We start from the raw sequence: 16,800 nt of genomic DNA, 5'->3' as shown, positions 1-16,800 counted from the left end.
ATTTATACTATTGTAAATGGCTTATGTGAGCCTTTGAAAATGAAATAATATATATCGTTGTTAATTAACCTCTGTTTAATTGTTGTTAAAGAATGATAATTGATCATTATTTTAGTTATTATTGTTTAATTGATCATTCCAAGCATTGTATATAGTTGTGTCGAGAGGTTCAAGACCTTATTACTTAGTACCTCCTCCGGGTTCCATGAATTCATTCAATGCTTGGCTTAAACCTTCTCGATTTATGAGGTTATACAATCCATCGATTCTTTAGCTTAAGTGTGATATGATGATTATAAAGGAAAATTTTGTTTCTTTGACAATATGTTATATCAATGTAGTATTCTACACTAGTCCCTCATTTTTTAGTAGAGATGAAAAAAATACCCGTGTCTGTAGATATCTGCGGATAAAATTCGCTATGAGTAGTTAATACCCGCGAGTATTTATTATCCACGGTAGCGGATATTTTAATACTCACTTATAAAAGGGTCGGGTACGAGTATCATACTATCCATACTCGCGGGTATCCGTTACTCGTAAAACATTAAAATTAAAATTTAATTTATATTTTATTAAGTTAAATTTAATTAAAATTAAAATTAAAATTAAAATTATATTTTATTAGGTTAAATTTAATTAAATTTAATTATACTTTATTTTATTTTTATAGTTTTATATTAAAAAATTATAAAAAATATTTTTCTTTTAAATATTTGTGGGTATACGAGTATCCACGGGTACCCGTGGGTTTTAAAAAAATCCGCAGATATTTTTTAAGTGGGTACCGGACAAGTAAACAGGCAGGTAACAGACGGATTTTTCTTTTTATGGATTGGGTTGCGGGTATGCACTATCCGTACCCGACCCGACCCATTGCCATCCTTATTCTTGAGTGTAATATAATGAGTTTGAAATGAATTTGTATTTTAGTGTAATATAAACGTGGAATATTAGTGGTAAATACCTTGGGTAATTGTTTATTTGTTAGGTAATTGTCTATTTATTTAGTAATTGTCTATTTGTACTATTTAATGGACCTTTGGAATGCATTAATATAACTTTTAATCTTGATGTAATTGTTGTTTTGGTTACTTATCGGTTTTTGGTATTTATTGTGGTTTAATTGATTATGCAAGTTGTATATGGGTGTACTAAGAGGTTCTTAGCCTTGCCTAGTACCCTCTTAGTTCCATAAATCCGTGTAATGTATTAGAGTCAATCTTAAATTTTCTCGGTTTATAATGTTCAGAGTAAACTAACCTCCTTGTTTAACTGTAATATCATACCATGACTCTTAAAGATTTTTTTTAACCAGAATTTATAGTACATAAATATTTTTGTAGTTGAATTTATATGCTCATTGAATTAATTGTGGTATGATCTAATTTGTTTTTGAACAATGAAACTTTGGTGACATAGAATTCCATATCTATATGCGCCAATCCAGTAAGAAAGAATGTCTTTATTATACAGCTCATTCTTAATATATAGAAAAAGACCCTGAAGAAAAGTATTATTAAATAAAATCAGCATTATTTTATTTAATTATATATATATTGTTAGTATTTACTGAAAGACTTAAACTTGTCTTCAGTTTAAGAATTATTTTTTAGTCCTTAAAATATCTACAGAAATTAATTTTCCAAAAACATATTAAGTTTCGCACGATGAATCATATGTTTCATTTATTCTATGGACTGGAATTAGGTTCGATATGTTTTAATGAACTGAAAACTTAAAATATGGTTTTTTATTTACTTTTTCACTCGTTTAATCAATTTAAATTCTTAATAAAAACAATTATATACTCCATTTTTACGTAAAAAGGATAAGATTTAACAAATAAAGGTTTACATTTCCAATAATATGTATTTTATTTTGCATATAATTCATTAATAAAAAGCGATAGATAAACAATAAAATTAACACAACAAATGGAAAATAATTAACAGCAAAACTAGTTTCTACATATTTGTTTTAAAAGATTAAACACGGGTAATCATATTTTTTAGAGGGTTAATCTTTATAAATTTATTTTAGAATAAATAAAAAAGAAAAAAAGTAAAAGTAGATATATAGTGTAAGTTGAACGTGTGAAGCATGGCATGGTTGAGTAGAGTTTTGGTTTTGCTAATTTTTGACATCCTTCATCTTCTCGTTTAGGACGCGTTAACCATTATTCACGTCTCACACTCTGCGCCCATCTTCCTTAATATTCAACTTTCTCCTTTTCTGTTTATTTATCGTTTTTCAAATATATATAAACAAAAGCCGACATGAGAAATTGTTTAGTATAGTACTTATGGTCAAAACTTAAAAAAGACAAGAAAAATATTAAAAATTAGATTGTTTATCATTTACATTTTTCCACTCTGATTTTTATATTTTTATATAGTCTTTTTTTTTTCATAGACTATCTTTTATAATTTTAGATGATTTATTTTTTATATTTTTCTGTATCATTTAACCTTTGTGCTTTTACGGTATATCTCTTTGTATTTTCTACCTTTACATTTTTTGGAAAGTTAACTTTTAATTCTTAAATCTTCTACTATTTATATTTTTTTATATCCTCTAACATTTATATTCTTAAAAGAATTTATTACATTTTTTTTTCAACTTCTAATTTTTTTAATATAACATATTTATTAACGTCATAAATGACCAAAAAAAAAAATCAATGCACGAGTTTAAGACTAATTAATAAATAGAGGAAAAGTAATTTTTTTGTATTTTTTCATAAATCAATATTTTATTATTTTATTTTAATATAAAAGATCATAAACTTCTTAAAGTAAATTGATAAAGAGAAAGTGTGAGGAAAGAGTCAATAACAAATAAGATTTAAGAATTTAGAAATTGAATGAAATTTAAAATTTAAATTTAAAACATGAACATTGTTAGTATTTTGAAGTAAGACAACTCTAAATTAGAGATATTAAAATCAGTTGGCTCAGCATGGGTTCGAGTTGGGTTGGGTTGGGTTGAGAAAAATTTAGTTTGTTTTAAAAGTAGATTGAACTGAACCTGCATCACTTAACCTACAAACATTTTTTAAAATTCTTTTTTGTTACAATTATTTACTATTTCTAATTATATACGTTCAAAATTTCATATTTTAAATGTAAGAATGTTGTTAAATTATATTTGAAAGTTTGAATGTTTAATTAATTTGTTTGTAGGATTATATTCTTTAATACTTTAATCTTTGACTATTATCTTTATAATCATATTTCGAGAATTAGGTAAACACTTTGATTTCAATATTATAAAAAATAAATTAAGTCAATTCACTCTCATTGTAATGCAATAAATATGTAAAGTAAATTGTAAATAAAACATTAGTAAATGAGTCAATCCACTAATCCACCAACTCGTAGTGAATCAAACTGAGTTAAAAAGACTTTGACTCACCAAAAAGTGAGCTGGGTTGAGCTATCCCTTCTTTAGCCAAATCCATGGTGAGCTAATAAATGTGAGCTGATTTAACTCACTTTTAACACCCTTAATTTGAACCTTTAAAAATGTATTAAATATGATATTATATACATATTTTATTTTTGATGAAAAATATTTGATATTATTGTATATGAATAAATTAATGAATAAAAAGTTTGAAAATTAAGGAAATAACTTCGAAATTAATCATTTTATTAATATACAGAAATAAGCTTCATTTAAGTAATAATAAGAAGACTTAGATAGTTTATGTAAAGAGGGTAATTATGGAGTATTAAATTGTAAATGTTTTAAAATTCATAGTATATATAAAAAGAAAAATTTAGATAATTCGAAGTATGTTTTTATTTAATTAAAAACTAGAGTTTTACTTTTAATGATTTATATTTTTAATTATACAGGATTGTAAAATAAAGTTTTCACTTTAAAATAGACCGATTTAACCGGAGAATAATTATAGGGTGTGAGTGATATAAAAGTTGCAGATATTTTGTCCATAAAAAAAACAAAAGGAGCACAGATTGATTGAGCTGTATTTATTGGACACATTGAATTGCAGTTTCCGGTCAATCTTAAACAAGCAAGATACCAACGTAAGGGCAAAAGGATGATTAGTCTGACGTGAATAGATACCGAGATTATCGCATGGCAACAGGATTTTATGTGCTATAAATATGCCAATTCACTGCTATCTTTCCATACAAAATATCTGTTCTTCTGTCTCTAAAAGAAAATGGCTACTTCAGTTCAAATGAAGCATGTCTTTGCTGTTTGCGCTGTGATGTTGTTGACATGTGCTTATCAAGCCATGTCCCGAACATTGTATGAATCTTCTTCTGCAGAAGCATTCCAGGATTGGACGTCCCAACACCGACGCGAATATGTTGATGATGCAGAGAAGGAAAGACGGTTCAAAATATTTGCAGAGAACTTGGAATACATAGAGAAGTTCAACAACGGTGGGAAGAAGAGTTACAAGTTGGGGCTGAATCCATTTTCTGACTTAACCGAAGAAGAGTTTATCGCTTCACACACAGGACTCAAGCTCAATTCAAGCCAACCACGCTCATCCTCAGCTACATACTTGAGTGTCGATGATGATAATATTCCACCAAGCATGGACTGGAGAGAGAGAGGAGCCGTCACCGATGTTAAAGACCAAGGTCAATGTGGTATGTGATCACAACTTCATCTTCTGTTTTATATTATAGCATTACATGAAAAAAACTGGTGATTAATTTGATCTCTTTCACTGGTTAAATTGCAGGAAGCTGTTGGGCGTTTTCAACCGTGGCCGCTGTAGAAGGAATTGTCCAAATAAAAACGAAGAAGTTGATCCCACTCTCAGAGCAACAATTAGTGGACTGTGATAACGATAACAAGGGGTGTGATGGAGGTTTCATGGATAATGCATTCAACTATATAAAAGAAAACGAGGGTATTTCTTCCGAAAGCGATTACCATTACCAAGGCTTTGCCGGAACATGCCAGTCGGCACAGCCCGCAGTTCAAATAAGTGGATATAAAGACGTACCTGAAAATAGTGAAGAGCAACTTCTATTAGCCGTGGCCCAACAACCCGTGTCAGTTGTTGTTGCTATTAATCAAAACTTTCAGTCCTACGAGAGTGATGTATTTGAAGGACCATGCGGCACTGAGCTCAACCACGCAGTTACTATAATTGGTTATGACACCACCGATGACGGCAAAAAGTACTGGTTGATCAAGAATTCATGGGGTGAGAGTTGGGGAGAGAACGGGTACATGAAGTTGCTGAGGGAAAGTGGTGAACCGGAAGGTGTCTGTGGCGTCGCCATGAAAGCTTCTTACCCAACTTTGGATTTAAATTAAATCTTCCGAAGATCCGTTTGTGTTTGCTGTTATAATAGTATTTTGGTGAGTTCGAACATCTCGTAGATCTTTCTATGTCTGGCTCGAATCTCATGTATCTGTTGTTTACCATTTTTACAAACAAGGTTTATGTCTTCCTATTTTGTATACGTTCCAAATTATTGGTTTCTTCTATCAAAGAATGTATTTGAGACATTTATGGATTATGTTGGCATGGATTTGTTATGTTTTTTCTTTATGTTACATGCACAATCCTCAAATATTTTTATTGAAAAAATACAAGTCGCCCCCAAATATTCTTATTGAAAGAAATAGAAATGAAGAAGAGTGAGCGAAAAACCTGAGAATGTAGGATGGTGACAAAGTAATTTGAAAAATATAAAAGAGAGAATGGTGGAGATGCAGGGGATCGAACCCTGTACCTCTCGCATGCAAAGCGAGCGCTCTACCATTTGAGCTACATCCCCATTCGAAAATTCAGTAGAATAAACTTAAATTCACTACAATAAACTTCTATAACACAAGATTAGTATTTTCCCGTCCCTCCCTTAAACTAGTATTCACAGAGAGGTGAAGGAAAAAAGAAAATTGGATAATGGCTTCCTTATCGCTTTGCATAGCCGCGAAAGCGCCCACTCCCTTAGCTTCTCTCATTCTGAATGCCCCAAAGCCATCTTCACTCTCTCTCAACGTTAGCCGCAGCAGTTTCTCCAACGTTCGTTCTCCTCTTCTCCATTGTTCCTTCCTCTCCTCTCCTTCCCATCTCTCTTCCCCTTCCTCCTTTACAGGTATTCCTCGCCTTTATTTCCCATCTCGGTACTTCCTATTTTCCCTTTTCATCTCATTCTTCACTAATTACGCACTGGCTCGTTTTCAAATCGGTCACTCTTGGTGAATTTCCTTCTGCCTTGGTTATCATGGTTTTTTGTAGTTTTATTTAGTGCTGAATTCTTCATTCTCAATGTATGGTATGCCAAGCTTAAACATTTTTTAATAGCTGTTTTAGTTGGAAGAGTGGCAGTTATTGAATCGGAAGCGATTTCTCTTTGTTTTAATAGGGATGTAGGGATTTATGTTGCTAATAGGTTTTTGAAAGGAAAATGCTTGTGGTTGGGTTTAATTTAACTTGAACATGGACACAATTTGGAACGAACGTTACTCTTCTGGGTTTTGAAAGGGATTTCTTTGTGTCAATTTAAGCTATGTAGAAGTTGATATGAAATGGGTTGTAAGTGAAGCCAAGCAAATATATTTATGTAGTACACGAGTACCATTACAAGCTTTTTATCACTGCTTAGAACAATAATACCAGTTTAAAATGCTTGCATTTTTAACCTTTGGGTTTTCGGATTAAATGCAATTGGCAGCTCTGAAGTCTGAATATGAACAGATCCTATGAACTTGACTATACATACTAATATCCCTGAATGGCAATATTAAAAAGCTGGATGAGTGCGGCAATCTTTTTAGTTGTTGTGATGAAATTCTTTCTTCTTTCTGTAAGGATTTGTGATCTGATTGTAGTAGTACCTAGTGGTAACACACAGGAAACCATGATATCATCAATAATCCAAAATCCTTAAGCCAATACATTTGTGATTTTTTTTTTGCTTATATATTGCTAACTTACTCGTTTTTACACTGGGAAACTCTCAATCAGACTTGAAGACCAATAATAACATAAGAACAAATGATTCCAGAACTTTTATGGTTTAGTTGGTTAGTTTACTGATATGGAGGTTCAGTTTATTAATCCTCCTGTCTCAAAGGATTTTGGCAGGCTGTGATGGAGAAGAGACTCCAGTGAGCCTAATATGATTCAAAGATTACATCTAGATGTTAGCCGTTATTGTTACGCTTGGGAATATTTTCTCTTAGAATAAGAAACAGATGTCCTTTAGGATTGACTCAAAAATAATTCAAGGTCTTTATAAGGCCTATCCCTGTAACAAGAAAAGAAAGACACAGAGTAAAATTTGAATTTTGTTCTTCTTCCTGGCGCATAACAGCTTGCGTCAGTTAAGAATATCTCAATGGCATCCTTTCATTAATGTTCAACATATTTTGCCATTGAAACTTCATAGTAAATAACTTAGCAAAGAATAAAGATAAACAGTGGACAGAAAAGTAGAGTTGTTAGCATTGTTAGTAATAGGTGACTCGGTTTGAAGTGTTTGACAAGATTTGTTTAATTTGCATATGAGCATAGGAGGAGTTGTTGAAATATAGATTAAGTTGATCTGATGAAGTAAAATTGTGAATGTGAAGGGTTGTCACTTGGATTGGAGTTGACATGTAATGTTGGGCCGAGAAGAAGAAAAAGTGGTGGTTTGGTTGTGAGGGCAGGGAAGGCTGCTCTTTGTCAGACAAAGAGAAACAGATCAAGAAAATCATTGGCACGAACTCATGGTTTCCGCAAACGAATGAGCACACCAGGTGGAAGAGCTATTTTAAGACGACGACGTGCCAAGGGACGGAAAGCTCTTTGCACCAAGACTCACCCAAATAGTGGCAAATAGGGCCCAAAATGGCCTCTCTTCTGTTAGTTTCTTAATGTGTTGATTCCTCCTAACTTGCTCGCATTTCAAGCTTTTCATTGTTTTCCTAACAGTGGTTCTTTGTACCCTTTATGTTTATTTTTTTATGCTATTTATCTGTGTTGTCACCTATAATTCTTGCCATTTTACATCCAGATTTGCTTCAAAGATGAAGATTTTCCGAAAATAAACCAAATTAAAAAATTTAAAGGTCAAATTTCGACTATTCAATAACCGAATTCTAAGCTTTGATAATAAAAGGGTTTAACTTGAAAAATAAAGTGAAGTTCTTTGTTTTTGTAATTGGGTTTATTGTGGGAGAAAGATCTCAAGGATGTTATTAGCATAAGCGAAATGAAGATCAGACTTGATGCAATGGCAAACAAGATAATAATTGGTTTTGCTTGTACATGTTCTTGTACCGGTTAATCATTGATAATTTATCTTTAACTTTTTTAAATCATAAAACTATGGATGTTACGTTATGTAATTGGGGTATATTTCGTGGACAGATATTTCTTCTTGACATTTGAAAATGCTTGTTAGATCCGATATTCCATTTGGCTTTAGTGGCGTCACTTGCGCACAATGTCTAACAGCCCTCTACACGTTAATGGCGCACTGGCCAAGATAATTCGTAGTAATCCATATTTATAAAGGATTTGGACTATTCTATAAAAAAATATTCTAAAAACTTATAACAGAAAAAAAAAACTATTGAATGAAAAAGTTGAAAGCATATTAAATCGTTATCAAATTACATTCACAACAAGTTCCTAAAACAGCAACTATTTTTAATCCTGGAAAAAGTTACATATATCATACATTTTCCCTTAGTCTCACTCACTGTTATTCTACAGGAAGATTCACAATCAAATGATGATAATTTCAGTGGCTATTTTTTAATGATTACCGTTTGGTATCAATTAAGCCATTAACTTGCGACTTCATGTACCTGTCTGTTAAGTCAGCCAGAGATCTAATCAGTGAACTCGGGTCATAAATTATACCCACTTTAGGATCTCGTATGGAGTCAACAACTATCTGCAAATTTGAGAAATAATAGGATGGTCACTAAGTAACTTACATCATAAAATTACCACGGATCCTGTACCATAAGAAGAATTCATTTCCATGAAGTGTTAAATCACTAATTTGTAACAATATCAAAGTCTGACTTTAGAGCAACTGCTTTTGATAAGTAGTAAATTAAGGTTAATTCTTAGACCAAGTGCCAGATCCATGCATGAACTTGTCCACAGAAAATTTCAAACAAAGAATCTTGGAATATATCTTCATCGTGCATAGAAGAGATTCTATCCACCTAATAACACAGAATGAACAGATTAAAAAGACATACCACGTCAAATATTCCTTGGGCAGCCAAACTGTCGATATCAACTGGAATTTCACCATTTCTCGGCACCAAAAGGGTATTTATATAGTGATTTGGCTGGCATCAAACATTAACAGCGCATAAATTACCTATATTACATCATTCATTGTGTACAGTGCTTTTTGGTTTTCATTTTATATGATAATTGTATCTAAAGTTGATGAAACATTTTACATACCGAGCATTCCATGATGTATCAAATGAAAATATTTAGAAAACACTAAAAGATAAGGTAGCATATTTTTCTGGGGATTACGTCAAATATGTGAAAAGAATGGAGAAGGCAAGGGACAGATGTTAACAGTTAATTAATGAAATAGTAAAAGAACCACAGCTAAGCATCCCTAAATTCTACATATTTTTATGAGGTTTCTTGGAAAAGCCAGTAGTAAAAAAAAGATTACCACTTCACTTCATACAACTACAGCTGATGAGGAAATGAATATAACTGTCTTTGAAAAAATGTAATTCTTAATTAGCCATGGCACTAAGGAAATAAGTAATTCGTAGAGTTATATAAAAAAAAACAAAAAATATATTTATTATAGAATGAGCATTCACGGGATATTTTCAGCTGAAAAGAGAGGGACAGTAAAATTTATCCAAGAGATCGATCAATCATTTATTTTAACAGTGTACCTCTTTATCAGAATTATGCAAAGTATAATAACATCTCGCTAAGAGAGTCGCGTGAATCAAATGTTTTATTTTGAAAAAAAGAAAAGAATATAGAGAATTGAGAGGAATTTTCACTCACAAGATTCTGTAAGCGATTGCTAGGTTCTCCATATGTTCGATTTAGAGCATCCGTAATGGCAGTTACAAAACAAGAAGCTGAGAATCCATTAGTTTCCCGGTCCCAAGTACCATTTAACATAAGTACCTACCATTTTTCTGAATCAAATTAATAAGCTGAAAAGGTATAGTTTTGAATGTTACCATTTCACAATCCAAAAAGACACCCCTAAAAGAATTGATTCAACAGTCTGAATCTCATGTAAGAGCTATCAGCAAATTATGCAAGAAAGAATTAATTTCCACCTAATAACAGCAAGCTTTGTGTATCTAGAAACATGCTTACATATTTAAAAATAAAGGCATGCAACTTGTTGATGGAAGCACTCTAATGCCACTACAATGGGACCAGAAAGCAAGGAATCATGGAAGCAGAGATGTGTGCCCATAGTAAAATATCAGCAGCTTATGGTCCATTTTGTCTCGTGCAGCAGTAAACCTAAGTTAGACCACTATATAACTTTATTTTTTTCACGAAAAAAAGCAATCTTGTTTCTCTATTATAACAGGGTAGAAGGTATATTACACTTTCTGCGGATAACCAAAGCAAAAAGTAACATTAAAAAAAATAAAATACCTTGAGGCAGGACCTTGAAGAAATAATCTCCCCAATTCCCAGTAACACCTAGCAAAATTTTCCGTAAACTTCTAATGAGAGACTCATCGTTATAAGTAATGAAGCTAGAAGTTTGTTCCAACTAATTACATATTAATCAAGTAATCAATAAATACTTAAAGAGTTGAACAATCATGTTTTCCAAAATTTAGACACAATATGGACAAAGTAGAGGGCCTCGCCTAGCATATGAACCTCAACTGCTAAAATGAATATCAGAGTTGTCAAATATATGTAATCATCAATAATAAGAATCTTTACCAGTGAGGGGCAGATTGAAGTAAAAAGAGACCCCATGCCATACACAATGCAGTTCACATTATTTAACCACTCTAACACAGCCGCATTAACTGAGGGAAAGACCTATTCACAGAGAAAAAGCAGTTCCAAATTATAATTTTTTTATAAATTTGGACCTAAACTCCAAATCCTTTAGATTTCGTACAGTGAGATAAGCAAATTTAAAAGGTACCGATTATTGTTATTTTCATAATGGAAGCAGACAAATAAAAACTGTACCCACCTTCAAAATACACGTTGCTTATTTAGCTCCATGTTATAAGTGTTCCCCCTTCCCCAGTTTAAGTTTGAACCTCAAGTAGACTAAAAGTTGAAACCTTGTTATAGATAGATAATAACTCTAGTTCGGACCAAATAAGTTAGACCATGTATGTAAGTATTATTCCATGAAAAATGGCTCTCCTCTACGTAAGGTTCTCTAATTGGCATTAAATCAGAATGAAAGTTATTAGTTTATCCGTATTTGTTATTTTTTTTTTACCATTTCTTTTCTGTCAACAGAGCATGTCTTTACTCTTTACCTCCATCTCATTTGACTTCTTCATTCTTTTACATTAACAAATGAAAAATCAAATTTAATCTAATATTATGTTACACTTCAATAAAAGACAGAATACAAATCCATGCTAATTATGGGATAACTTTCCCTGGTTTCTTTATAAAATATTTTCATTTACAATAAATATATTTAAATAAATTCCCCCTCTGTTTGCATCTTCCGTATAATGCATCGCTTCTCACTATTGTTGATGGAAACGCATAATAAGATGTAATACATACAGCAAAGATCCTTCAACAACATGTGAAATAAGTGGGTCAAATAAGACAGTACTTACCTCATGCAGCAAATTTTTTCCCTCACTTGACATGTAGAACACTCGTTTTATTCTTGAAGGAAGTGCTGGAGTCGAAAAACTTCCCTACCCATGAAAATATAAAATGTTAACACGAGAAATAAAATATTATTAAGAAACATATTCACCATGAGGGCACTTTTATGTGAGAATAAGAAAAGCAAAATTGGACATTTAGATGATATTGTGAATTGTTAATTTAAAACGCCAGCCATGTAATATGAGATTTTAAAAAGTCATGTAACTTTTGTAAGTGATCATATAGCTTTTAATCTTAATCATCCATGTACAAATTAGAAAGCCTATATTTACTTAGCTCAGTCATTAAAGAAACGGGTCTCTTCCTCTCTCACTCTATACAGAGAGAGAGACTAAAAACCAGCAGCACTTTGTAAAATCTCAATCATTTGCATAGACGTCCACTGGATGGGCATTCCAATCACCGCTATTATGTAATTACTAATTACAAAATGTGAAAGGGAAAATAAAATCTATATTTCACTTTAAAATTATAATCCAACTTTACATTGGAAGGTAAAATTCCCTCACCAAAATTTATAAAAAAACAAGCAAAAGCAAAGGAATAAACTAATCATTCTATATTTCAACTTAAAATCAATATCCACCAATAATTTGGAAGGAATAATTCCCCCCTCACCAAAACTTATACAAGAAATAGAAAAATAAAAGGAATAAACTAATTCTAAAATCTATCTTTTCTATATTTGTCCAAGAGCTCCAGCGCATGTCAAACTTAATTGGCTCCTGTTCTGGCTAAATATTTCAAAATTCCAACCCAACATCAACGCCGCAGAAGCATACAGCCATGGACATTACTAACCTAAAAATACTATTACTAGATACCATGATTGTTGGATCCCTTGAAGAACAAGTGTTCATTCCTATCAATAAGAGACTACTATACAAAATTCATCTCAGACAAGTTCCTTTCACATCGATGTAAGAAATATAGACAAATTATCATTGGAGTAGACATAATGTAACAACAAATACACCAGCATACCTTCTTAATAAGCTCAATTGTTCCTCTGGTTGGATGAGAAATTTCATTTTGTCCCCGTATAATAGTTCCATCCTATGGGGATATTAGAGAATAAAATAAGATAGTGCAATAATAATGAAATAGCAGGTCAATAATTTTTGTGAATCCCTATATGAAGTTCGTTTACAGGGAATAAAAAATTCTCTCAGAATTACTATGATAAACCTCTGAGAAATCATAATTATACAGTTAAATAGATTCACAGCATACCCACAATTCACACCCTAACGTAAGTCTGTCATTGGTTGAAATCACAGGTAGAACCAGGCTTTCAGGGGGAATATCTGAAACCCGTGAAAACAAAAATATTGCAGCATCCAAGGACTGAAAAAATATGCGTGCTCCTGCAAAAAAAAAATTTCCAATGCTGCATAGTTTATAAAAATCAGTCACAATGTTTTAATGGTACACCAAAATTTCAACCAGCAGAAGAGGTATATTGTTATGGGTAATTTGGACATATGAAGTCTTTATTTCAACTAGAGAGGATGACCAAGTATCATTCAATGTGGATGCTTTATATAAGCTATTAAATGATCTCCAACAGGTTGGAACAATCCATTCTACGGGTCTTGGCAACGATTGCCAAATCCTTTATAAATGGTGTGTAGTTATTGTCTACAATACGGGTAAGGTAAGGTAGTTGTTCTACAATACTGTCTTGGCAAATAAAATTAAAACCAAAGTACAACAGAAGTTGCATACACAAAAGATTACAATTACAAAAACAAAAATATAAGATCTGCAAGAAGAAGTTATTCATCAATCTTGGGAGAAAGAATCATGAGAGCAGTTAAACCCATTCCATCTCTCATTTATTACCATTTCTGTGTTTTCTGAAAAAGAAGTTATTTTCTTCAATGCTGGAAGATGCTAATTAAGTTTTCATGTAATACTTATAGAAGAGAACTACGCTCTTCAAAATCCCGCAAGGATGCAATCTTTCTAACTAAAATTAAATCAGTGTCACACGCACAACAACAACAACAAAAAGAGAACAATAAGGTGGGGAAAGAAAGAAGTGGTAGTACTACCAGTTATAATGTCTCTTTTAACTTATTTCAGGAAAACATGGTTTGAGCATTATACATGTAACTGACATGACATATTTGAATTATGAAACCAATCATGAAGCGTGCTAGCTATGCATACATTATTTGACATTTCTCTAATAGATTTGCATTACAATAAACCTATAATTTTTCTGAACCATTTACTGATGTCTGGCTGGACCTTGGGAGGCAAAAACCACACCAATAAAGCTAGCTGCTGTAACTGGAGAGCCCTAGGCCTTATAAACCCCACACCAGAATCTCATACTCCCAACGTTGGACTCTAGTCCCAAACTTGCAATTGGATCCTAACATATTCCCAACTCAACCCACGGGCAAGTGCCGCATTCCATAATCTAAAACTTTAAGTTTATCCTCCCAGTAAAGAAAGGAGAAAGAAACATTGTATGACAAATATAATCAATAGAAAAAGGTATTTTTGGGGTGAGAAAACACTGGCAAAAAGGAAAATCACAACAACAATGTTACTGAATAAGAAACAAAAGACCTGCCGTTGCTGAAACAAAATGACTCTTCTGCCCGGCGGAGAATCTATAAAAAGACCAAAAGAAATGTCCAAATTTAGTGCCAAAACCAAAAATGCTAAAAGATTAAAAAAGCTTGATCTAAAGCAACTAATAAAATATCATAATGAATAATGGTTATTACGATCATCATATTAGTATAATTTAACTAAAAATTGGAAAATAAAATGTTATTTAACAATATAATTACACAAAATCATTCAATGGCTATTTTATACCTACGTATACCTCCTTCAGTTTATATGACAACAAAAAGCTGTGTACCCATTCTATTTATATAGACTCCTGCCTGATTCATTTCTAGTGTTATATGAATGGAGGAAGATTATTGTAAGGTCAAAAACGTAAAAGGCATCGGGTGTATTTATGTAAAACCTGGAAGGAAATGGATGTAATTTACCCCCCAAAAACGTATAATTGGCACAATCACAGTTAAATGCTACACCTCAAGAGGCATAATCTAAAAAACAAATTATTAAAATATAAATAAAAAACAAGCATTTAAAAAGTCATATAAAAAATGTGCAAAAAAGAAAAGACCCTTTGGGGGGCAACCGAGAAATACTCAAAAAAATAGCTCCAGTTTGTTTGTCCAAATCACCTGATTCTGGAAATAAACCAGAAAAGCTCGAATAGTCTCCCTGTAGGGTTTTGACACATCTTTCCATAAAACATGATCACCTTCCACGATAGAGTACCTATACAAGTCATCAGGGTTGAAGTTAAACTTAAAAAAAAAAATTATGCAAACATAATATAATACAAGGACATTTAAAAAAATAAGATCATCGAGTTCCAAACAATGGAATATATGGATACTTATTGTTATTATTACACTCACTTTCTTCTGACCATGATCCCATCTCCTTTTCACCTCATTTTTTCTTTTCGTATATCTTCAATTCAAATCGCATCATTTATCATATATTTTCCACTGTCTCTCACTTTTTCTTTCCTTCCCCCCTTCCTAAACCTATCCACCAAAAAATTCGGGTGGAGGGCATTCCACATTTTCCTGAATATAAAAGAAAACAAGGGTCAAAGAGTACAAAAGAATGTCAACATTTCAAAAACAGTGGAGAGGCCATGACTCTCAACCTCCCACATTAGGTATCCATTAAATCAACACCCCTAAATGATACAACCTATCAATTAGCATATACCCATTAAGCCCAGCCCAACATGTTAACCCTTAAAGCAAGTAACATGGAAAGCGGGGACCAAGTCAAACTATCCATAGTTCAACCATAAGTATCAGGCATTGGGAAGGAAACACAAACTAAGAATGTGGTACCAACCATTCTGATTTAGCTTGAAGTGGATCCAGTGGTAGACGATGCCCAAGCAAATTCCGAACCGCGAGAGCCTCAACGGTACTTTGATCGGACAACCTCAGACACCTGGAACGTATGTCTCCAACAGCAGGACCACCTGCAACGCAAGCACACGCACCCACCCAATCAACCAAATCCTTAATTCCTCGCCCCCAGAATTTGATTCCGCGACCATGCAAAATATCGCCAAAAATAGAAACACTGGTAATTATAATCTATAAATATTAATTAACAAAACGCCGTACCAAGAACACGAACAATCTCCGCAGTACTTCCACCATCGTCGGAAACAGGAAGAACGTGCGCAACGCGGTCTGTGAAATTCTTGAGCTCTTCGATGACGCCGTTGAAGGCGGTGCCTCCGGAGAAGACCAGCAAGGCAGGCTGAGGCTGAGAAGGGTTAGGGTTGGAGTAACATCGGCGATGATGGTGGAAGCGATGGTGTGATGGAGAGGCAGCCATTGAAGAGGAAGAAGAAAATGACGATGAGAGGATTCTTGCAGAGATTGGGAAGGAGAGGGGAAGAGTATTACAGAAGGTGGGACCCAACCATGTGTCCATGCTCGCAAAACTTGTGTACGCTAAATTACTTTTCTTTTGGGACTCTGTCCAAAATCCTACGACTACTCCACTGTGTCGCACACCTAGGCTTGAAATTTTATATGGATGTCTATCCTCCGAATTTATATTTTAGTATTAAATTTTTATATATTTTAAAAATTTCATTTTTTTATATGATATCATTTTGTTAAAATTTAATAGAAAATTAAATTGTCGGATACAAAACTTAAAATATTAAATTCTAATTTTATGAATCGGTTAAGATCGAATCCTAATCCGATGTAATTAGATATGACATATAAATCTGATTTCATGAGTATTGTTCGAATTTGTCTTCATTTTGACGGGAAATCTCGTATTGACTGGGTATGGGTACGAGGAATGAGAAATCCCCGAATTTTTCAATTGGATACGGGGATGAGTATGGGGATGTA

At 32.8% G+C, this 16,800-nt stretch overlaps 3 protein-coding genes and 1 non-coding gene across 5 annotated transcripts; 2 read left to right on the top strand and 2 right to left on the bottom strand.

The window, feature by feature from the left end:
• The first annotated feature begins 4,032 nt into the window (after nt 1–4,032).
• LOC114187239 (zingipain-2-like) lies at nt 4,033–5,453 on the top strand. The gene is made up of 2 exons (XM_028075432.1): nt 4,033–4,634; nt 4,730–5,453. The coding sequence occupies exons 1-2, from the start codon at nt 4,196–4,198 to the stop codon at nt 5,311–5,313; spliced, it is 1,023 nt and encodes a 340-aa protein (XP_027931233.1). The 5' UTR covers nt 4,033–4,195; the 3' UTR covers nt 5,314–5,453.
• Nucleotides 5,454–5,707: 254 nt separating this feature from the next.
• On the bottom strand, nt 5,708–5,780 carry TRNAA-UGC. The gene has a single exon. It is a non-coding gene; the product is annotated as a tRNA-Ala (tRNA).
• A 78-nt stretch (nt 5,781–5,858) lies between these two features.
• LOC114187144 (50S ribosomal protein L34, chloroplastic-like) lies at nt 5,859–7,985 on the top strand. Its single transcript, XM_028075287.1, has 2 exons — nt 5,859–6,101; nt 7,582–7,985. Exons 1-2 carry the CDS (start codon nt 5,909–5,911, stop codon nt 7,830–7,832), a joined length of 444 nt encoding a protein of 147 aa, XP_027931088.1. The 5' UTR covers nt 5,859–5,908; the 3' UTR covers nt 7,833–7,985.
• A 582-nt stretch (nt 7,986–8,567) lies between these two features.
• LOC114187991 (uncharacterized protein YNL011C) lies at nt 8,568–16,443 on the bottom strand. 2 transcript variants are annotated; one of them, XM_028076460.1, is made up of 12 exons: nt 16,051–16,443; nt 15,770–15,902; nt 15,073–15,169; nt 14,435–14,478; nt 13,089–13,241; nt 12,836–12,907; nt 11,794–11,872; nt 10,919–11,020; nt 10,619–10,666; nt 10,004–10,129; nt 9,211–9,303; nt 8,568–8,894 (listed from the first exon to the last, which is right to left on the bottom strand). In XM_028076460.1, exons 1-12 carry the CDS (start codon nt 16,364–16,366, stop codon nt 8,760–8,762), a joined length of 1,398 nt encoding a protein of 465 aa, XP_027932261.1. In that variant the 5' UTR covers nt 16,367–16,443; the 3' UTR covers nt 8,568–8,759. The 2 variants fall into 2 exon arrangements, with proteins under 2 accessions (XP_027932261.1, XP_027932260.1); XM_028076459.1 differs by having other exon boundaries at nt 11,794–11,877; nt 13,085–13,241; nt 16,051–16,441.
• Nucleotides 16,444–16,800: the final 357 nt, after the last annotated feature.

This window comes from Vigna unguiculata, chromosome 6, assembly GCF_004118075.2.
Source record: "Vigna unguiculata cultivar IT97K-499-35 chromosome 6, ASM411807v1, whole genome shotgun sequence".
NCBI lineage: Eukaryota > Viridiplantae > Streptophyta > Magnoliopsida > Fabales > Fabaceae > Vigna > Vigna unguiculata.
The sequence above is the reverse complement of the archived record's forward strand: the minus strand, read 5'-3'. Positions and strand labels throughout refer to the sequence as shown.

What these genes read in the sequence shown, in the direction of transcription:
- LOC114187144 (XM_028075287.1), top strand. Translation starts at nt 5,909, where the DNA reads ATGGCTTCCTTATCGCTTTGCATAGCCGCGAAAGCGCCCACTCCCTTA. An exon ending in TTCCCCTTCCTCCTTTACAG is followed by an intron (nt 6,102 to 7,581) that starts GTATTCCTCGCC and finishes GTGAATGTGAAG; the next exon opens with GGTTGTCACTTGGATTGGAG.
- LOC114187991 (XM_028076459.1), bottom strand. Translation starts at nt 16,366, where the DNA reads ATGGACACATGGTTGGGTCCCACCTTCTGTAATACTCTTCCCCTCTCC. An exon ending in GAAAAAATTTGCTGCATGAG is followed by an intron (nt 11,021 to 11,793) that starts GTAAGTACTGTC and finishes CTCTGTGAATAG; the next exon opens with GTCTTTCCCTCAGTTAATGC. An exon ending in CTTCAAGGTCCTGCCTCAAG is followed by an intron (nt 10,130 to 10,618) that starts GTATTTTATTTT and finishes GAAAAATGGTAG; the next exon opens with GTACTTATGTTAAATGGTAC.
- LOC114187239 (XM_028075432.1), top strand. Translation starts at nt 4,196, where the DNA reads ATGGCTACTTCAGTTCAAATGAAGCATGTCTTTGCTGTTTGCGCTGTG. An exon ending in TAAAGACCAAGGTCAATGTG is followed by an intron (nt 4,635 to 4,729) that starts GTATGTGATCAC and finishes GTTAAATTGCAG; the next exon opens with GAAGCTGTTGGGCGTTTTCA.